The sequence below is a fragment of the Macaca fascicularis genome, chromosome 11, assembly GCF_037993035.2.
Source record: "Macaca fascicularis isolate 582-1 chromosome 11, T2T-MFA8v1.1".
Lineage (NCBI taxonomy): Eukaryota > Metazoa > Chordata > Mammalia > Primates > Cercopithecidae > Macaca > Macaca fascicularis.
Window position 1 is genome coordinate 131,067,193 of NC_088385.1, and position 22,099 is coordinate 131,089,291.

General features: G+C 50.0%; 2 protein-coding genes across 7 annotated transcripts in view; one reads left to right on the forward strand and one right to left on the reverse strand.

The window, feature by feature from the left end:
- DNAH10 (dynein axonemal heavy chain 10) overlaps nt 1-19,300 on the forward strand; it is a 176,708-nt gene extending 157,408 nt beyond the window's left edge. Inside the window, exons 64-79 of the mRNA XM_045366751.3 lie at nt 591-820; nt 1,682-1,955; nt 6,850-6,954; nt 7,366-7,520; nt 8,691-8,845; nt 10,258-10,441; nt 11,984-12,184; nt 12,878-13,087; nt 13,267-13,362; nt 14,002-14,173; nt 14,954-15,085; nt 15,250-15,461; nt 15,554-15,721; nt 16,946-17,126; nt 18,218-18,363; nt 18,919-19,300. Of these exons, the coding sequence (XP_045222686.2) occupies nt 591-820; nt 1,682-1,955; nt 6,850-6,954; nt 7,366-7,520; nt 8,691-8,845; nt 10,258-10,441; nt 11,984-12,184; nt 12,878-13,087; nt 13,267-13,362; nt 14,002-14,173; nt 14,954-15,085; nt 15,250-15,461; nt 15,554-15,721; nt 16,946-17,126; nt 18,218-18,363; nt 18,919-19,065 (2,768 nt within the window). The 3' untranslated portion in view covers nt 19,066-19,300. The remainder of the gene's footprint in view (nt 1-590; nt 821-1,681; nt 1,956-6,849; nt 6,955-7,365; nt 7,521-8,690; nt 8,846-10,257; nt 10,442-11,983; nt 12,185-12,877; nt 13,088-13,266; nt 13,363-14,001; nt 14,174-14,953; nt 15,086-15,249; nt 15,462-15,553; nt 15,722-16,945; nt 17,127-18,217; nt 18,364-18,918) is intronic.
- A 695-nt stretch (nt 19,301-19,995) lies between these two features.
- CCDC92 (coiled-coil domain containing 92) overlaps nt 19,996-22,099 on the reverse strand; it is a 35,849-nt gene continuing 33,745 nt past the window's right edge. For all 6 annotated transcript variants that reach the window (XM_074008333.1, XM_015431760.3, XM_015431758.3 and 3 more), the window contains one exon: nt 19,996-21,441. In XM_074008333.1, coding sequence (XP_073864434.1) covers nt 20,669-21,322 — 654 coding nt within the window. In that variant the 5' untranslated portion in view covers nt 21,323-21,441 and the 3' untranslated portion in view covers nt 19,996-20,668. The remainder of the gene's footprint in view (nt 21,442-22,099) is intronic.

Consider the following 22,099-nt stretch of genomic DNA (forward strand, 5'->3'; position numbering starts at 1 on the left):
GTCTGTGGGGGCAGGAAGTTACTCTGTATTCGTGTATTTAAAATACATGTTTTGATGTTGAATTTTTTTTCTTCCTCTCAGTTGAATTCTGATAGAAATTGGATGTTATCTCTCGTATTCTCTAGGGTTGTCATGCACCTGCTTAAACAGGTTAATTCGATTTGGATGTACTTTCTTTTCTTTTTTCTTTTTTCGTACAGATGGGGTTTCTCTGCGTTGCCCAGTCTGGTCTCAAACTTCTGGGCTCGAGGGATCCTCCCGCCTCTGCCTCCCAAAGTGCTGGGATTACAGGCATGAGCCACTGTGCCCAATCTGGGTATACTTTAAACCTTGGTACCCCAGTCCGTGGAAGCCTGGGTTTTATTTCAGTGCATTTTTTCCTTTTTGTCCACCACTCTGCACCACAGCATCGCTATTTTGCTCATGTCTGCCACCTTGCTGCTGTAGAGTGACATTGGTGGGCAGTAAATCCTCGTGCCTCTAACCTGCTGTCTGAGACCCACGCTAAGCTTGTCCCATCACAGCAGGACAGCGGGAGAGACCGTTGTCGGGGGCTGCAGGTGGTAAGGGCCTCTCACTGTCCCCCACAGTCACGCTGAAGGGCCTGGAGGACCAGCTGCTGAGCGTGCTGGTGGCTTACGAGAGGCGGGAGTTGGAGGAGCAGCGGGAGCACCTCATCCAGGAGACCAGCGAGAACAAGAACCTACTCAAGGACCTGGAAGATTCCCTCCTTCGGGAGCTGGCCACGTCCACCGGGAACATGCTGGACAATGTGGACCTGGTGCACACCCTGGAGGAGACCAAATCCAAGGCAACAGAGGTAGCAGCCACAGCGGAAAAGGCCCTGAGCCAGGCGGGGCCTGCATGCACCTTTGGAGCATCCAGTTCTCTGTCTGCTCAATGAGAAAACTGGGCTCTGTGATCTCAGGGATAAAAAGCCACCTCTATTGGGATGTGCTGTGGGGAGGGAGCCCTAAAGGTGTTCCCAGGGACCCTTAGGCATCAGGTCAGTCTCTTTAAATTGAGAGTGATGGAAAACCCAGCCCTGCCTGGCTTAAGTCAAAAGGGAAGTTATCAGCTGAGAAAGCAGAAAAGTGCAGAGATGGCCTCAGGTGGGGCTGGATCCAGGACTTCAAAAATACCAGGAGGACTTGGTTTCTCTCCATTTCTGGGCTGAGCCTTCTACCGGCTTGGCGTCATTCTCTGCCAGCTCCCTACATGGTCATAAGACTGGTCTGGCCTCATGTCTCTCAGCTCTAAACCCAAAGGGATAAGTGAGAATCTTCCTGTTCCTACCATGAAGGTCCTGGAAGTCACTTAAGTCACATTTCTACCCTAAACCAGTCCCAGGAGCTTGGGGATGCTAGGCTGGGGTTGGCTGGGCCTGGGTCACATCTCCTGGAGTCTGGGTGGAACCCCATATGGGATGAAAAGGGAGAGGGCAGTACCTGGAGACTTACAAGCAGTGTTACTAGAGGAAGGGGCCTTGGGTGCAGGGGCATCAGCCACAAATATTCACCCCTTCCTACAAGAGGGTGGGTGCCCTCGGTCCCCTGCAGTCCCTGGATGCTTTCAAAGCCCTGGAGCATTGCATGTACCTCTCTGCTGTCCCCCTGCCCCTCCTGCCCTCTGCCCACTTCTCAGTCTCCCTGTTTCCAGGGTCACTTGTGCTTTTCTTCAGGTCTCAGAGAAACTCAAGCTGGCGGAGAAGACAGCCTTGGACATCGACAGGCTGCGGGATGGCTACCGGCCAGCAGCCAGGAGGGGGGCCATCCTGTTCTTCGTGCTGTCTGAGATGGCCCTGGTGAACTCCATGTACCAGTACTCCCTGATTGCCTTCTTAGAGGTCTTCGGGCTGTCATTGAAGAAGTCGCTGCCCGATTCCATTCTCATGAAACGCCTGAGGAACATCATGGACACACTGACCTTCAACATCTATAACTACGGCTGCACGGGTGAGCTGTCCCCACGGAGGAGGACACATTCGTGTAGCTTGGTGTGCCAGATGTGGCTTTAACGAAACGTGGTCTGTGAAAACAGAAACTTACCAAATGGCATTTTTTTCTTTCTTTCTTTCTTTTTTTTTTTTGTTTGAGATAGGGTCTTGCTCCATCACCCCGGCAGGAGTGCAGTGGTGCAATCACAGCTCACTGCAACCTCCACCTCCCAGGCTCAGGTGATCCTCCTACCTCAGCCTGCAGAGTAGCTGGGACTACAAGGCACGCCACCACGCCCAGCTAAGTTTTTGTGTATTTTGTACAGATGGGGTTTCACTATGTTGCCCAGGCTGGTCTCAAACTCCTGAGCTCAAACGATCCACCCACCTTGGCCTCCCGAAGTGCTGGGATGACGAGGTATGAGCCATCATGCCCAGCTCCGAATGGCATTCTTAAGTGTGGCGATTCATGTTACAAGAAGAATGTTTAAAGCATTGAATTTTAAGATAGCAGCTTTATTGAGATACAATTTACATACCATAAATTCGCCCTTTAAAAATGTACAGTTTGGTGATTCACAGCATATTCATAGAGTTGTGCAGCCATCACTACTCTCTCGCTCTGGAACGTGTCCACCAGCCCTGAAATGAAATCCCACACCCATTAGCAGTCACCCCCGGCCCCCTGCTCCTAGTCCCTGGCAGTCACCACTCTGCCTTCCGTCTGTAAGGATTTACTTGTGCTGAACACTTCATGTCAATGGCATCATAGGGTGTGTGACTTCATGACTGGCGTCTTTCATTCCACATCGTGACCTCACGGTTGATCCGTGTTGCTGCGTGTGTCAGCGCTTCGTTCCTGTCTGTGGCTGAGTCACATTCCATGTATGGACAGACCACACTGTGTTTACTCACCCGTCACCTGATGGGCATTTGGGTTGTTTCGCTTTTTTGCTATTAAGGCAATGCTCCTGTGAACACTTGTGTGCAGGTTTTTGTGTGAATGTGTGTTTTTAATTCTCTTGGAGGTGCATCTAGGAAGGGAACTGCTGGATCATAGGTAATTCAATGTCTAACTTTTGAGGAACTGTCAAACTGTTTCCAAAGTGACTACAGTCTATTTCAACCCCTAAATCATTGATTTTTTAAAAACGCTTTTTGTTATGGAAAACATATACAAAAGAGAATAGTGCCATGATCGTCTGCGCACCTCTCACCTGGCAATGATCAGCTCTGGATTTGTTTATATAATCCAGACAGTTCCCCGTCAACCCAGATTATGCTGAAAATTTGCTTCCTATTCAGATCACTTATCTGTAAGTATGTTAGTTTGTATCTCTAAAACAGAGGTCAGCAAACTTTTTCTGGAAAGGGTCGGATTTTAGGCTTTGAAGGCTAAGTGATTTCTGCCACAACTACTCATTTCTGCAGTTGTAGCACAAAGCAGCCATTGGACAATATGGAAGTGAATGGCCATGGCTGTGTTCCAATAAAATTTTATTAGCAAAAACAGGCAGTAGACTGGATTTGGCCCCTGGCTTGTGGTTTGCCCATCCCTGCTATAAAATAGAAGGATTCTATTTAAAAATGTAGACATAAGGCCATTATCATACCCCCAAATTAATAATTCCTGAACATCATCACATACCTAGTTTTCAAATGTTCCCATTGTCTTATATGTCATATTTGACATTAGCTTAAATCAGGACCTCATTAAGGGTCTATACGTTATAATTGGTTGTGTCACTTAATTTCTCTCTTTTCCCCGTTGCATTTATTTTTATTTTTATTTATTTATTTTTATTTTTTATTTTTTTTTGAGATGGAGTCTCGCTCTGTCGCCCAGGCTGGAGTGCAGTGGCCGGATCTCAGCTCACTGCAAGCTCCGCCTCCCGGGTTTACGCCATTCTCCTGCCTCAGCCTCCGGAGTAGCTGGCACTACAGGCGCCCGCCACCTCACCCGGCTAGTTTTTTGTACTTTTTAGTAGAGACGGGGTTTCACCGTGTTAGCCAGGATGGTCTCGATCTCCTGACCTCGTGATCTGCCCGTCTCGGCCTCCCAAAGTGCTGGGATTACAGGCTTGAGCCACCGCGCCCGGCTATTTTTATTTATTTATTTTTAGAGACAGGGTCTGGCTCTGATGCCCAGGCTGGAGTGCAGTGACACAATCACAGCCTACTGCAACCTCCACCTCCCAGGCTCAAGTGATCCTCCCACTTCAGCCTCCTCAGTAGCTGGGACTACAGGTGCATGCCACCATGCCCAGATAATTTTTTAAAAATTTTTTTGTAGAGATGGTGGTCTCGCCATGTTGCCCAGGCTGGTCTTGAACTCCTGGGCTTAAGGGATCCTCCTGCCTCAGCCTCCCAAAGTGCTGGGACTAGAAGCATAAGCCACCGTGTCTGTCCCACCCCTTGCATTTATCTGTGGAAGAAACTTGCCTGATTGCTGGGTTGTTTCCCGTCGTCTGAATTTTGCGGCTCGCCTCTCTGTGTTGTGTCATTGGAGGAACTCTCAAATGCCAATACATGTAGTTCTTTTCTCACGAGACCTTAAGACTCCCCAGTGAAGAGTCTTCAGCCTTTTCCTAGAGTATGTAACCCTGGCTGCCAGTCTTCATAGAAGCATGTGAGAAAAGAAGGCTGTCAATTTCAGCATTCATCATGAAAACTTGCGCTGAAAACCATCTTTTCAGTATGGTTTCCCCTCAACTATGCCCGGTGTTCCCCTGTCCAGAGACCCTGCTTTATCTTTTCCAAAGTTCACTTGGGTGGGGCAGGCAGTTGCCTGGCAGCATGGAGTGAGAGGGGATCTGGGATCTGACTGCTTGTCAAACAAGCTGTCCACCCATCTTCCTGTTTTTAGCCCATATTCACCCACACTTCCAAAGGATCTGGAACTGCCAGTTCCTGAGCTTTTGATGCATTCTGTGGTTTGCATCTCAGCTTTATCTCCTCCTCATGTAAGAGTCAACTTTCTCAGCTCTGCTAAATCAATTATCACTTGTCCATCTGTCTGTAGCTTGCAGGGCTTTTTTTCTTTTTATTCTTTCTTTTTTTTTTTTTTTTTTTTTAAGACAGAATGTCATTCTGTTGTCCAGGCTGGAGTGCAGGGGTGCGATCTTAGCTCACGGCAACCGCACCTGGAGTCGCTTGCAAAATTTTATTGCTATTGTCTTTTCTCCAATTTTCTGGGAGCTTATACCTTTTTTAAAAACTCACCATTAGGCCAGGCACAGTGGCTCATGCCTGTAATCCCAGCACTTTGGGTCACCAAGGTGGGCAGATCACAAGGTCAAGAGATGGAGACGATCCTGGCCAACATGGTGAAACCCTGTCTCTACTAAAAATACAAAAATTAGCTGGGTGTGGTGGCACGTGCCTGTAGTCCTAGCTACTCGAGAGGCTGAGGCAGGAGAATGGCTTGAACCCAGGAGGCGGAGGTTGCAGTGAGCCAAGATCGTGCCACTGCACACACACAAAAAAAACAAAAAACAAAAGCAAACAAAAAGACTCACCATTTCGGTTGGTTTTTGGAAAGGAGTTGGGAGAAACTCAGAATGGCCATTTTTAAGCAGGGGCCTGTAGAGCGACCTTTAGAAAGCAGAGGTGGACAGGATGCACACTTGCATCGCTTTCCAGTCCTCTTTTGCTGAGACACTGCACTGACAGTGATATTTTCCATGCACCAGTGCTTGTTGTATTAAGTTTGTCACGCCTGCCTTAACAAAATACCACCGACTGGGTGGCTTAAGCAACAGAAATTTATTTTCTCATAGTTTTGGAGGTCAGAAGTCCAAAATCAAGGTTTTGGTAGATTTCGTTTCTCCTTAGGACGCTCCCCTTGGCTTGCAGGAGGCCGTCTTCCTGCTGTGTCTGCACAAAGTCTTTCTTCTCTGCATATGAATCCCTGGTGTCTGTGCGTGTCCAAATTTCCTCCTCTTGTAAGGACACCAGTGAGGTTGGACTGGGCCCACCCTAATGGCCTCATTTGAACTTAATCATCTCTTTAAAGGCCCAACCCCTTAAGAGATGGTCTCCAAATACCATCATATTCTGAGGTACTGGAAGCTGGGGCTTCAACATATGAAGTTTGGAGAAATATAATTTAGCCCTTAACAGTTGGGCAGAAAAGAGATTGTTTCTATAGGACTCACTTAAGTAGCCAACCCTCCTAACACATATGAAGTAGAATTCAAATTACAAATTTTGACTTACACAATTTTATTTTCCAGGAACACATGTCTTCTGTTAAAAAGCAAAAAAGAAGAAAGCTGGTATTTTGCATCCATCAATAAAGAGTCTGTTGATGGAGTATGTCCTCTGCAGTAGAGGTTGGCAAACCCCTAGCCAGCATCCAAATCTGGCCCACTGCCTGCTTTTGTAAATAAAGTTTTATTGGAACAGGACCATATCCATTAGTATACATATTGTCTATGGTTGCTTTTGCACTATAGTGGTGTAGTTGAGTGCTTATGACCATCTAGCTTCCAAAGCCAAAAATATTTACTATGTGGCCCTTTGCAGAAGGTTTGCCAACACCTCTCCTAGACTCTAATGGACACGAATGCCATGGAGTCAGGCAAACAACCTGCCTTCGGTTGAGAGGGTGGCTCTGAGCCCCAACTGTACTGCCCCTCGCTGGCTTTTCCTTTTCCCAGGACGGTGTGATTTTACCTCCTGTAGACACAGCCATTTCCGTTACATACAGGAGCATGTCACTACAGACTGGGGCATGACCTAGGAACTGAGCTTATCTTTTGTGCACTTAGATAGTCATGGACATGGGGTGCAGAGAGGGCTAAATGCAGCCATACACTTTGAGTGTTTCATTTCTCTTACATTTAAGCACAGCATGCGTACGAAACTCAGGTTTTTAAAGAAATCAATGCTCGTCTGATGTTTCCCTCCAGGGCTGTTTGAGAGGCACAAGCTACTCTTTTCTTTTAATATGACCATCAAGATAGAACAAGCAGAAGGGAGAGTCCCTCAAGAAGAATTAGATTTCTTTCTAAAAGGTAATGAATTTGCCTAGCTTCATTCCTCCCATCTCCTTGCCCACACGATACGTGTATATAAGTTTGTCCATTAAAACAGACAATCACAAAAATTCGCCTTAAAACTTGGCTCCCAACAGCACTGCATTTTTCACTATTCCAGTTGATCATTCCAGCCTCCGAAAAGGCTCTGGTTGAACGCGGAGCAGCCAGCCTCTGTCTCGGGGCCACCCTGAGGCTGGAAGCTGGATGCTACACTGAGCGCCTAGTTGGTGTCACTGGCGGTGACGAGGGCAAGCCCGGGCCACTTCCTCTTTCCAGTCTCCTTCTTGAGAAGTGGACTTTTCCCCAAAAGTGAGAGAAGTCAAAGCAGAGTTGCCTGCTTTGTGTTGGCAGCACAACGGCTGTTTGCTTCTCTTCCGTTGTGATTAGGAAACATTTCCCTGGAGAAAAGCAGAAGAAAAAAGCCCTGCGCTTGGTTGTCTGACCAAGGATGGGAAGATATCATTCTTTTATCAGAAATGTTTTCAGACAGCTTTGGGCGACTTCCTGATGATGTTGAGAATAACCAGACTGTCTGGCAGGAGGTGAGCCCATGCTCCCTTTCTCCTCCTCTCCTTCCCCACATGTCAATAATCTCTAAACCTCAACTGTGGCCCAACCCCTTAAGAGAAGACACTCCTTTGAGTAACCCATTAGTGTGTAATTGATGCCCTCTAACCCCCTGATTGGAATCCTCCTTTGGCTAATTCAGCTAGTTGTATGGGAGATCCAATCATCTACCTGTCCGTCCGTCCGTCCATCCATCCATCCATCCATCCATCCATCCATCCATCCATCCATCCCTGTATCCATCCACCCACCTACCCACCCATCTACCCATCCATCCATTTACCCACCTACCCATTCATCTACCCATCCGCCCGCCCACCCACCTACTCATCCATCCATCCATCCATTCATCCCTGTATCCATCCACCCACCTACCCACCCACCCACCCATCCATCCATTTACCCACCTACCCATTCATCTACCCATCCACCCGCCCACCCACCTACTCATCCATCCATCCATCCATTCATTCATCCCTGTATCCATCCACCTACCTACCCACACACCCATCCATCCATCTATTTACCCACCTACCCATTCATCTACCCATCCACCCACCCACCCACCTACTCATCCATCCATTCATCCATCCATTCATCCCTGTATCCATCCACCCACCTACCCACCCACCCATCCATCCATCCATCCATCCATTTACCCACCTACCCATTCATCTACCCATCTGCCCGCCCACCCACCTACTCATCCATCCATCCATCCATCCATTCATCCCTGTATCCATCCACCCTCCTACCCACCCAGCCACCCATCCATCCATTGACCCACCTACCCATTCATCTACCCATTCGCCCACCCACCCACCCACCTACTCATCCATCCATCCACCCATGCATGCACCCACCCATCCATCTACCTACCGACCCATCCATCCCAGAAATAGTTGTTGGGCATCTACCATGTACCATGTCCCTTGATGGGCACTTAGTGAATAAGACTCAGTTTCTCCTTTCTGAATGTCATAGTCTTTGGGGGTAGAGAATGACAGATCTGACCAGGTGGCCTTCAGTTACTACACCTATAGATTCTCATCCCTTTCCAGTGGCTTTTGCCACCTTCACACACAAATGGGGACCTATGTCATTTCTGAGTTGATGCCACAATGAATATTCTTTGCTTTTCCCAGTGGTATGACCTGGATTCACTGGAGCAGTTTCCATTCCCCTTGGGTTACGATAACAACATCACCCCTTTCCAGAAATTGCTTATTTTGCGCTGTTTCCGTGTGGATCGGGTCTATCGGGCAGTGACTGACTATGTGACTGTAACAATGGGAGAGAAGTAAGTGTGTCGTTTTGTTGATTTGCCACTTTTCGTGGGGTGGGATCGCCAGCATCCTCCCACCTTGGGCTCAAAGAAAGCAGAGGCTGACCAGCTCCCGTGACAGCTGTCGCCACCCTGTCTGGACAATATTCCATAGCCAATATTCTAGAATTCTTCAATATTCTAGAACAGCGCTAGTCACAAGAAATTCAATGTGAGCCACATATGCAGTTTCAAAAGTTCTAGTAGCTCCATTAGAAAAGAAATGGGCGCAATTAATTGTAATATATTTTATTTAAATGAATATATTAAAATTATCATTTAAATGTATAATCAGTATGAACATGATTGAGACATCTTACATGCTTTTTTTGGTATTAAGTCTTCAAAATCCTGTGTGAATTCACACTTACAGCACATCTCAATTGGGGCCAGCCACATTTTAAGTGCTGAGTCGCTGCGTGTGCCTCATGGCCGTCACACTGGACAATGTTGCTCTAGCATGGGGTACAAAGCCAGGCAGAGAGCGTGGGACTGCAGCTCAGATGTGCCCTTGCAGCCAGTAGGCCATGACAGTGAGTGATGAGGCTGGGTGGAGTCCTGGTCCCTGGGCAGCTGCCCTTAGCTCCTGCTGACTGATACCATGTTCCACTGGGAACCCACAGTGGCTGGATCCTCTGACTCTGAAAGAAGCTAGGACTTCAGATTTTTACCTGAAATATCCCAGTATCTTTGTGTTGGCAATGAATTTTAAAACGCACGTCTGGGTCAGGTGCAGTGGCTCATACCTGTAATCCCAGCACTTCAGGAGGCTGATGTGGGAGGATCGCTTGAGGCCAGGAGTTTGAGACCAGCCTGGGCAATATAGCGAGATACTGCCTCTAAAAAATAAAAAATAATAAAAAAAATGAGCCAGCTGTGGTGGCGCACACCTGTAGTCAAGCTACTAAGGAAGCTGAGGTGGGAGGATGGCTTGAGCCTGAGAGTTTGAGGCTGCAGTGAGCTATGATAGTACCACTGTACTCCAGCCTGGGCAACAGAGTGAAATTATATCTCTCAATTAAAAAAGAAAAAGAAAAAGAAAAAACCCACACACAAAACTCAAAATTCAAGATGTGGACCATTCAGGACACACCTGTGGAGCCTCAGGGTTTTGTGCCATGGGCACGCCCACCTGGAGGGCAAGCTGAGGTGCCCAGCTCGGCACAAACCAACTGAATCGAGCGTGCAGGGGATACAGGAGTTCCCCATCAGGGTGGGAGATGTGCATAGAAACTAGGATCTAAAACAGGGAAGACTGCAAAGAGCTATCCCAGGGGAGGGGTCAGAGGGTTCTGGACACTGGAGGAGGCAGCACTGATCAGACAGACCAGCCCCTGGTCTGGAGCTGTCCTCCCGGGGCAGTTTTCTGACTGTGTTTCTTTCACCAGGTATGTACAGCCCCCAATGATCAGCTTTGAAGCTATTTTTGAGCAGAGCACTCCAAATTCGCCCATTGTGTTTATCCTGAGTCCTGGCTCTGACCCTGCCAGTGATCTTATGAAATTAGCAGAGCGAAGTGGTTTTGGAGGAAATCGCCTCAAATTCCTTGCAATGGGTCAAGGTCAAGAAAAGGTAATTTGTGGCTGAAAGGAACAAGCTCTACATTTAGGGGAGGTCCCTGGTGTCTGCTAAGGAGGAGCTAACCTGGATTTAAGCTGAGAGTGTCACGCCACAATAAGTTGGATGCATTTCCGAGCAAAGCAGCAGTAATGAAACACTGCGTAGATGACAATAATAGTTATGATTTCACAACCTTGTGTTGTGATCGTGGTGCTGTGCTTTTTTTCCTTTTTCTTTTCTTTTTACTCTGTGACCCAGGCTGGAGTGCAGTGTTACGAACATAGCTCGCTGCAGCCTCGACCTCCTGACTGTTAAGTGATCGTCCTGCCTCAGCCTCCCCAGTAGCAGCTGGGACTACAGGCACGCATCACCATGCCTGGCTAATGTTTTTTGTATTTTCTGTAGAGAAAAATACAAACACGTCACCATGTTGCCCTGGGTGGTCTTGAACTCCTGGACTCAAGCGATCCTCCCACTTCAGCCTCCCAAAATGGGATCACAGGCATGAGCCACAGTGCCCAGGCTGTGCCGTCTTCAAAGCCCTTTCACACACAGTCCTTACCTTCCTTAGTCCCTGAACAGCCTCATTGCAGATCAGAATTATGATGGCCCCAATTGCATGGCCAAGGGAGTGGGTTGAGAGAGGCTGAGCCCAGGACCATTCAGGACAGAACTGTCGTGCAAATCCTCCTGTCCTTCTGAGCCAGAGAGCTTTCTTTGCTGAGGTCTTGCCTCTCTGCATCACAGTGCTCCCTGCTAGAACTTGCTACGCAAGTTCAGTACAATGTGGGACAAAGCTTGCGGGAAAAGCCTGTGCGTCAGCAAGTGTGATGGTCGCAGGCATGCATGTTGGGGTCAGAGGGAGCTGACTGCCAGTCCTGGCTTTGCTATGAACTGCAAGGCTTTGGGTAAGCCCCTCTGCTGCTGAAAGCCCCTGGGTGAGATGAGGATGGCCATACCCATGCTGGATGGCCCGGGAGGCAAGCCCTGGGCACCAGCAAGGCGGGCCAGCTCTCTCAACCACAACACTGAAAGAAGCTATTGTAACATCAGCGCTCATGTGTTTTAAGCCATTTCAGAAACCAAGGCTTGATTTGGGTGTTTAGCTTGTTTGTGCTTGAATTACATTTGGGAGGGGACATGGTGATTGTTTTCCAGGCCTAGGGCCCTGAAGATCTTACAGTGGCCAGGACAATCCCTACTTCCTGGTGGGCTTTAGCTGGTCTGTTGCAGCCCTGCTCAGGAGTCCTCCGGACAGGAGCGACTGTGTGGGAGAAGCTGGGGTTTCTAGGGCCGGGGGGCTGATGAGTGCAAAATGCTAACCCATCTTCCAGGCTGTGTGTGACCAGCTCAGTGCACCCACGGGGCCCATGGGGTTTCTAAAAGATGGTTTATTTGAAGGCTCCTCCTGTAGCTCCTAGATCCTTGGCTTGCTTTTGGCTGCTGCTGGAGCTGGCCATCACCTTTCTGTGGGGTGGAGTGGGTCTCTGGAGAGCACGGGGTTGGGTTTGGATGCCAACTCCCCCCTCTCCTCCTCCCTCTCCCCTGGCGCAGGTGGCCCTGCAGCTGCTGGAGACTGCGGTGGCTCGCGGGCAGTGGCTGATGCTGCAGAACTGCCACCTCCTGGTCAAGTGGCTGAAAGATCTGGAGAAGTCCTTGGAGAGGATCACCAAGCCCCACCCAGACTTCCGCCTGTGGCTCACCACGGACCCCACCAAGGGCTTCCCCATTGGGATTCTGCAGAAGTCCCTAAAGGTCTGGCTTCAGGATGGACACCAACATGCCCAGCACCCAGCTTCCCAGACCACCACCATATTGCTGTGGGGCCAGGGTGTGCATGTGTCTGTGTAGAAATAAACCTCAGGCTGCAGTTGAAACCTCGCGGTTGAAACCCTTCTCATCCCATTTCTCTCTCTCTTTAGAGGGGGCTGCTGTCCTAGGTGGTGTTTGTGACTCCCAGGCCTATCTCTACCAATTCTGCATGTGTCCCTAACAGTATCTAGGCTGCTTTTCATAAACTTCATGCCCCCACCGCCACCCCCCCCACCACCCCATAGCCTGCAGTTCTCTAGTGCTGACTGCAGAAGTTTCAGGTGGTTTACATGCCCCATTTAATTTATTCTCCAGCAAATTCTTTTGGAAAGGTTTTGTCATTCCCCGTCTCTCTCTCTCTGGGGAGGTGGAGGGAAGACTTGACTTTCATTCTACAGTAAAGGATCTCATGGTTCAGAGGAAGGTCAAAGACCCTTGATCCTTGACCCTGAGAGCTAAAACATCTAGTCCTTTAACTTCTTAGCCTGGGCCCTGGACAAGAGACTTTAGCTATCGGAGGTCTCAGACAGATGGCTCTGCAGAGAGGAAGGAAAGCGCAGTGCCTGCACTGTGCACACTCTTCCAAGCTTGTGGGCCTGCGGTCTCCATCACTGTGCGTTTTCTTCTCTTCTGAAGGTTGTCACTGAGCCGCCCAATGGGCTGAAACTCAACATGAGGGCAACTTACTTCAAGATCTCTCACGAAATGCTGGACCAGTGCCCGCACCCTGCCTTCAAGCCGCTGGTCTACGTGCTAGCATTCTTTCATGCTGTGGTGCAGGAGAGAAGGAAGTTTGGGAAGATTGGCTGGAACGTGTACTATGACTTCAATGAGTCTGACTTCCAGGTGACAGTGGCTGCTTCTCCTTGGAAATCGCTTCCTTAGGTGGCTGCTTCCTCCCCGACTTTCCTCTGAGTTCAACCACAGCAGGGTTGCGCCGTTCCCAGCAGCCTTTTCAGAAAAGTGTCAGAATGTGAACAGCTTGGTGGGTTTCATTGTAACTGAGTGTGTTCTCTTCTTTTAAGGTCTGCATGGAAATTCTGAACACGTACTTAACGAAAGCCTTCCAGCAACAGGACCCGAGGATCCCGTGGGGCAGCCTCAAGTACCTAATTGGAGAGGTAGGGGTGACCGGGGATCCTTCTGCAGGTGCCTCTAGGGCTACAGAGCTGTGACCTTGTGCCCCTATTTTCCTCTGAGCCCTCAGAGCCAGCCTCTTCTGCCCCTGTTCCCCTTGGGTCTCTGTGACATTCTCTCTGCTCTCACCCAGTTGTTATTTGTCCTAAGTGAGCTCTATTCACACAGAGGTTCCCTGAGCTGGATCCATGGCTGGGGATCCAGGCTAGGCATCCTCTAGCCCCTTGCTTCCACTGTCGCTGTGTACAGAGCTCACAGGAAGCTTCCCCGGTGGTCTGCACACGGCTCAAGCAGTGACATCAATTCCAAAGACAGCAGCAGCTGCTGGCTTCTTTGGCTGTTTGTTTGATGTGTTTGGGGGACTTTACTTGCTGCACAGGGGCTACCAACACTTCCCGAGGGCTTCTTATTGCTTTGGGCCCTATCCCTTGGGAAGCCAGCAAAGCCCCAGATCAATTGTGTGAACAGTGGCCCAAAAGGCTATGCAAGTCAACAGGTTCGAGCCTTGCAGCAGCCAGGCTGTAGGCGTCTCTTGACCCTGGGTGCGCCTCTGGCCCCGGGCCCCCAGGGTGCACACAGTAGGTTCTGAGCTCCTGGCTGGCTCTCAGGCCCTCTAATTTCAGGTCATGTATGGAGGACGGGCCATCGACAGCTTTGATCGCCGCATCCTGACCATCTACATGGATGAGTACCTGGGGGACTTCATTTTTGATACTTTCCAGCCATTCCACTTCTTCCGGAACAAGGAAGTGGACTACAAAATCCCTGTTGGTGATGAAAAGGAGAAATTTGTTGGTGAGATTTCTCAGACATGAAAAGATTTTCAAGGCTTTTGCTAAGGGAGACCATACATTTCAACTGGCTCCTCTCCTGGTGGGGCTCCTTGGCTGGTCAGGTGTGGTCTGTTAAGCCTGTTAGGTGGCTTGGCAGACAATTCCTGGCTGCAGAGCTGATAGAGTTCAGATTTCCCATCCTGCAATGATGGTAAATAAATCAGGGTCCACCTGGAAGGGCAGAGTGGCCACAGTGAAGCTCACTGAGACTTTTTCAGAAAAGATGAATATACGGCTGGACTGGGTGCGGTAGTGTAGAATTTTTATATTAAAAACGTCATTGGCTAGTTATGGTGACTCGCACCTGTAATCCCTTCTTTGGAAGGCCAAGAAGGGCAGATCGCTTGAGCCGAGAAGTTCAAGACCAGCCTGGGCCACCAAGCAAGATCCCATCTCTACAAAAAAATAAAAAATCAAAACAAAAACAAAAACAAAAAATTAAACAAAAAACAATAAAAAAATTAGTCGAGTGTGGTAGTGAACACCTGTAGTACCAGCTACTTGGGAGGCTGAGATGGGAGAAATGCTTGAGCCCAGGAGGTCGAGGCTGTAGTGATCAATGCACGTCAGTGCACTCCAGCCTGGGTGACTGAGTAAGACCCTGTCTCCAAAAAAAAAAAAAAAAAAGTCACCCTCTAAACAGTAGAAATTAGTCTTGCATGTCTGGGGACTTTGAGGCTGTGGGCCCTGAGAAAGCACAGGTGGCTGGACAGTGCCACCTCCGTTGTTCTCTTGATTGCAGAAGCCATTGAGGCCCTCCCGCTTGCCAACACGCCAGAAGTGTTTGGTCTCCACTCCAATGCTGAGATTGGCTATTACACACAGGCGGCTCGAGACATGTGGGCTCACCTGCTGGAGCTGCAGCCTCAGACAGGTAAAGTCTTACTCCGGAGGACTTCATTAGTTTGAGTGGGGTTTTACGATTGCTTCTTGTAGCTCTCCCACATTGCTGATGCCTTTCCCAGAACCGCAAGGCTCAGGAGGCTCCAGTTCTACACATGGATGCCTTGCTTTCTCTGAAATGTGTCCTGGTTTTAGGGGAATCCAGCAGTGGCATCAGCCGCGATGATTATATTGGCCAAGTGGCCAAAGACATAGAAAACAAGATGCCCAAAGTCTTTGACTTGGACCAAGTGAGGAAGCGCCTTGGAACAGGAATCTCCCCCACTTCGGTGGTGCTCCTGCAGGAGCTGGAACGCTTCAACAAGCTTGTGGTCCGGATGACCAAGTCTCTGGCTGAACTTCAAAGGGTGAGCCTGTCTCTCATGCGTAGATTACTGCCTAGACATGTGGCACCCGGGGTTCTGATCGAGTCTTGCCCATTGCTCTTGATTCTAAATAGGCCTTAGCTGGAGAAGTTGGAATGAGCAATGAGTTAGACGATGTGGCCAGGTCTCTTTTTATCGGGCAGATCCCTAATATCTGGAGAAGGCTTGCTCCTGATACCTTAAAGTCCCTTGGAAACTGGATGGTCTACTTCCTGCGGCGGTTCAGCCAGTACATGTTGTGGGTAAGAGGCACGTTACTACCTCCTCTCTGTCTGCCGATTCAAGTGTCAACCTAGACTCCCTCAAACCACCTCCCAAGCCCCTCTTTCCATGTCCCAGCAGTAACCTCTGTTAGAGTTTACTGGGTGCTCTGGAAATGGTCTGAGATTCTTACAAGCATATCTGTATCTTCCGTTTTTCCTTTTCTTTTTTCTTTTGAAGACTCTGAAGCATACTATGCATACCCGATTATTTTATCTAAGCGTATATCTTGGCACTTGTTCCATATTAGTACACAGAAAGCAAGCTCATTCTTTTTTAGAGTATGCCATTGTACAAATGTTCCATATCCTTTCTCTTCCTTCTGTATCCTGAAAATATGGTAACTGTCTACATTTAGGTGGTTACCATATATATATATATTTTGCTAATACGAATAACATTCTGGCGCACATGTCTATGAATATGCATAGGGGTGTATTCCACGGATAAATTCTGACAGTGGAAGAGTTGGATCAAAGAGCGTGTGCATTTTAAATTTTGATAGCTCTTGTTGGCTGGTTCTTAGAAAGGCTGAAACCACAGTGTACGAGCGTGCTTCTTTCCTCACCCCTCTGCAACACTGTGTTCTTAACATTTTGGATCTCTGTCTCCCTGATAGGTGAAAATAAGATCTCATTGTTTTGCTTTGCATTTCTTTAATTATGGTGAGCCTGAGTGTATTTCGCATGCTTTACAGATATTTCGTGTTGGCTTTTTCTGTGAATTGTCCTTTTGTATCTGGATTTCATTTTTAGTAAGGTCTCCATCGTTTCACTGATGGTTAAGAGCTCTTTGCAAATCAAAGAAATTAGCCCTTGGTCTGTATTTCTCCCAGCTTGTCATAAGTCTTGACTTTGCTTACATTATTTTTTCCGCAGAAAAGCTTTACATTTTTACGTAGTCAAACCTATAAGGCTTTTCTTTGTTATCCTGGGCTTTGTATTTCCTACTCCATGATATGAAAGCATTCACTGGGGATGTGGCCCAGTACTTTTGTGGTTTTATTTTTATATCTAAATCTTTGATCTACCTGGACTGTGGCAGTCCAGATTGTTTTTCTCAAATGGGTGGCCACTTGTGCCAACGCCATCTTTTGCCACTCAGGTGAAATACGTCTTTTATCATAAACTAACTTCCAGGCCAGCTTTGACCTGGCATTGGATGGCAGCCCCAGGCTCCCAGCACTTGCCCTGTCTTCTCTCCAGGTCACCGAGGGTGAGCCCAGCGTGATGTGGCTCTCGGGGCTGCACATCCCTGAGTCCTACCTCACGGCGCTGGTGCAGGCCACCTGCCGAAAGAATGGCTGGCCGCTGGACCGCTCCACCTTGTTCACACAAGTGACCAAGTTCCAGGACGCAGATGAAGTGAATGAGCGGGCGGGACAAGGTACCGTCAGCTCATCAGGGATCCACAGCCTCTCACTTAGGATTTCTCTCCCTGAGCCACCTCCAAGTCAAAGGGATAGGCATAGCGTGGGCCTCAATGGGCCAGGCCATGTTTGAAAGGCAGCCTGCCAAAAATATTTCCTGTCTGTGCACTGCCCATGTCGTAACACCTCTGAGGGTGGATACAGAAGTTTCTCTTCCACTTTCTCCGTTGAGACCTGGGGTCTATGGCAGGGGAGACCTGAACCATGTTTACTCTGCTAGCTCATGGGAAGTGGGCTCCTAGGGCAGAATTAGCTCTTGCAAAAACCATCAGGTGGCTTTCCTGTAACCCCTGACGGGGCCAGGGGCATGGGAGCCACAGAGCAGTATGGACTAACTTGGTTGGAACTCTTTGATTATGCCATAACTTCAGGTCCTTTAGACAATGGTTACTGACTCTGTAAACGAGAACTGGAAACTGCTGTTTCCCCGGGGCCATGTTGTCTTAAGAGTTCATTTAACTGCAAGGAACAAAAGCTCTTTTGAGATGGCTTAAGGAGTGGGGACTTACAGGAAAGCTGTAGGGACTCTGCGGCTCTCAGTGGTGGGGAGCTGGCGGTGTCTGGGCTGCCACTCTCTCTGGGGCCACAGGCGTGTGCTCCTGTCTTCTCCCCTTTCTATGTCTGCTGGGTCCTCCTCCCCGGGGGCCGCTTTCTCTGTGACGCTTCTACTTCCTGCTCCCCAGCCACTTCGGCTCCCAGGGTAGCCGGGGTTGCCATGGTGCCCATTCTGACTCTGGGGCCATGCATCTTCCTAGCCTGGGGGCCCAGGGTGGTCTAAGTCCGTCGACCTTGATGCCTCATTCCTGGGGGAGAGGCCACCGCCCCGCACCCACTTCTCTGGGCCCTGGGGGAGGGCCACGGGGTGTCCTGTCTGAGCCGCTCCTCCACAGAGGGAAGGTGGGCAGGACAGAAGCGCTGGAGAAGGGCCTGGGCTGTCCCCAGGGCGCTGGGGAGGAGGCCAACCAGTGGCTTGTGTGTGTCACTGTGTGCACCTGATGGCAGGCTGTGGATGCTCCGGTCGTATCCAGTCTCTTCCTTGTGTCTCTAGGGTGCTTTGTCTCAGGACTGTACCTGGAGGGTGCTGACTGGGATATAGAAAAAGGATGTCTTATCAAGAGCAAACCCAAGGTGCTGGTTGTGGACCTGCCAATCCTGAAGATCATCCCCATTGAAGCCCATCGCCTCAAGCTGCAGGTGAAGGTCCCAGCCCCTCCTCTCTGACACTAGAGCCCTTCCTCTTCTGACTGTAGTTATGGCTGAGGTGGTTTCCAATAGTCCTGCTTTTTAAAACAGGGGTGCCTAAGCTTTACGGGCTGGGGAGAGTCTTGGAGCCGTGATAAAAGCTCTGGAGAGCCGCTTCCCGGGAAAGGCGCGGCTGCACATGTGTGGACGCCGATCCTTCCAGAGGTGTCAGGCTCAAGTTGTGATCCTGTGGTCAAGACTAACCAAGGGGAGACTCCCTCCCTTGCAAAATGCTGCAGACGTTGCCTGAGCCATAAAGTGGTTCCCTCTGGTGTGGACAGCAGATGCCTTCTGCTCTGCCTGGGCCAGGACCCACTTTTAACCAGTGTCAGTGTGAAGCCAGGTCCCCGTGAAGCTGGCAGAGGGCGGCCCTGCACAGCCCCAGCCTCGTGTGTTCTCAGGTGCAGTCTTGCACGGGGGCCCCTGTCAAGACTTACACTGCCCCTTTGCCTTTATCCCTCTGCACGCTCTCGCCATGGGGGCGCCTCACCTGCCTCTCCCTTGCAGAATACCTTCCGGACCCCCGTCTACACCACCTCCATGAGAAGGAACGCCATGGGAGTCGGCTTGGTGTTTGAAGCTGATCTCTTTACCACGAGGCACATTTCTCACTGGGTGCTGCAAGGAGTATGCCTCACCCTGAATTCTGATTAACCTTTGGGTGAAGAAAACTGCTTAGTGAATTCGGAGCCTCGGGCTGGTTGGGAAGAGTGATCAGGTCTGCTGTCATTTCTTGGGGCCTCTCAAGAGGCAGGAGGGGGACTGACACTGATTTTTCATTTGAAATCAGCCATTTACATCTCTTTCCATACAAATTAACCTGAATGGTTTTATTTTTAATACTACTTTTTAAAAGGAATTTATATAATCAAAAAGTAAATATTGGAGAGTATTTTAAGGTGTGTGGAGTTTTCTTTTCCTTCTCAGAGAAAACACTTGATTAAGCAAAAGTGCCTGAAATACATAGCATTGGCACAAGTGAGAATCCTAATGTCATTTCCAAAAGTGTGTTTTCGACGATCCAGGTCTGTTTCAGCAGATGCTCCTTTTTGGCAAGAAGGGCTGATGATGTCGGGCACACAGCAGAAGTGGCCAGAGTCACCTGGAGCCACTGCTCCCCCTTCCAGAACTCTCTGGCCCTAGCTGCTTTGGCTCTGACCTGCTACAGTGACTGTGAGGTTGTTGAGCTTAGTGTTTAGTTCCTGCATGAGCTTCCACCCCCAGCCTGCCTGGGTCTGTGTGGGGTCAGGTGAGGACATGGAACCTCCAGGACCAGTGGTCACTGGGCACCCCTTCCCTCTGTGCACGACAAGGCTGGCCTGGAGCCCTGGCTGGCCACCTGGAGACGAGGGGTGGCTTCACTCCACGAGGGAGGGGAGGGGCTCGCAAGGGCAGCACAGTGGGCAGACGCCATCAGAGGCAAAAGCAGCTTCCCACAGCAGCTCAGGAGCGCAGCACATTTTAAGGACTAGCTCTGGGCAGGGAGGAAGCAGGAGTGGCTTCTGGGACCTGGGATTGCTCTCCCTCCTGCAGTCTCCTAGCCCTCCTTCAGGTGTTTAATAAAAGACACAAAACAGAAGGAAGGCGGGTTTAGAAAATAAAGTTTGTTGGGATCTTAAACATTTTGGATAAAACTAACAAAAAAAATATGAACACACATCCAGGTTGTAGTGCCATGAGGAGGAGCGTCATCTTATTTAGTTCCTTGAGATACACGCGCGGCTGCTCGGTGATCGGTGCCGCCCTGGGAAAGCTTGGTCAGGAGGTGACGGGGTCTCCAGGAGGAAGTCGGGAGGTGACGGGGTCTCCAGGAGGAAGTCGGGAGGTGACAGGGGTCTCCAGGAGGGAGCAGGGGCTGCTCGGCCAGGCTGCCCTGGAGCCTGAGGATAAGGTCAAGGATGGTATGTGTTGCTCCGACTTGAGAATTAGGTGTGTGACTATGTGGCATTGTGAACATCAGGAGTGACGCAGCCGTGGCCGGGGCTTTGTCCGCAGCGCACTTAGGTTACACGGAGCGGGATCAGAAGCAAGCGATTCGGCACACAGGCGTTTGGCCACAGCAATTAGGAAATACATATTCTGCAGCAGGGACACAATCATATTTTGGTGTGAAGAAGAGGGCAAGAGGAGCAGGAGAATTGGTCGGTAGGTGTGAAAAGAGTTTGGCATGCATGGGAATTAAACAGAAAAGGTGTGGCTGAGATTTCCTAGTGGTGCTCACAGTGCATGGACAGCGCGGGGTGGGGCCCGGCGGGCTTCACACAGTTCTGTCCGTCCCTGAGTGCTTCCTCACCACCTTGCTTCCGTTCACCTGGTCAACCGCCAGGGTCTTCACCTCGGGTTGGGCCTGCGGCGGGGTGGCGTGGTGGATCCGATGCGCCACCCCAACGTGGGCTTTGTGCGGCTTTTCGCGGGCCGGGCTGTGCTGCTCGCTGCTTCGGTCAGAGGCGATGGGGGGGATGACGAGGGGCCTCTCTTTGATGAGGTGGACCTCGGCGGACTCCCTAGCCAGGAGAAATGGGGTAGGGTCGGGCATAGCATCCACTGGTTCCCGCAAAAGGAGTTTCCTGCTCTCTGCCCCGAATCTGTAGACCTCTTCAAATTCCGGGTGCAAGGGGGCTGAGAGGCTCTTTTTCATGCGGCGGCGAGGCGTTTCAGGTAGCTTGTCTTTGGGGGGCGCTGGCTTGTAGCTGGCCAGCACCGGGCTCCCTGACGGGCTGGCATCTGAGGTCCCGCTGGAGCTCATGAGCTTCTTCTTGGCGGCGTGCAGCTGGGAGGTCAGGTAGGCGATGGTGCTGGCCCGCTGCTCCAGCTCGCTAGATAGCAGGGTCAGCTTGTGGCTCTTGGCCTTCAGCTCCTCCAGGTACTTCTTCTCCCGCTCCTTGATGGTGTTCTCCAGCACTGTGATCATCGCGTTTTTTTGCTCCAGTTCTTTCAACAACTCAGCATTTTCGTTCTCTTTCACTTTCAGTTGGGCTTCCAGCTCTTCACATCTTTTCTTTAATTCGCTGCTTCTAGAAGTCCCATCTCCTACAAGAATAAGCCGAGGAAGGAGGTGAAGAACTCATTAGACTGAGGCTGAGTGGTGAGGCCTACAGGGCAGGCGGACCTGTCTGGTGGGGGGCCCTGTCTAGGCTGTGGGGGCTCTGGAAAGACCCCTCCCCTCCCCGAGGTGGGGAGATCAGGGCATCTCAGAGGCCCTTTCCAGCTCTTAGTTCTCTAGCTTACTGCATAAAAGAATGTCTCTGAACCTTAAAGATGCTGAAGTTAAAAGAGGCAATTGCAGAGTATCGGACCTCAGCAAACACTTAGGATTAAACTGGCCGCAAATCCTTCTGTCTGCTCAGATGGCATTTATGAAATGCCTGCTACATTCAAAGCACTGCTTTAGGAAACTCAAATGTACAAAGAATTCTCCATGTCTATTGCATTAAAACTCTGATGTTTAGAGGAGAAGAGGTGTGGTGCTGTCACTCTGCTCTGCCGCTGGCCTCCTCTCTCACCCCGCTCCCCGCACCACACACGCACAGACAGACTCCTTCCCACTTCCTGCTCAGAGACAGCTGCTTCATCTCTGTGGCTCCTGCCCTTGGCCCCTCGCTGCTGCCCTAACACTTCGGGCCTCTGCCTCCTGCTGTCCCTGGGTGCCTGCCCTCACCCAGTCCTTCAGCACATGCCAGCTGCCTCC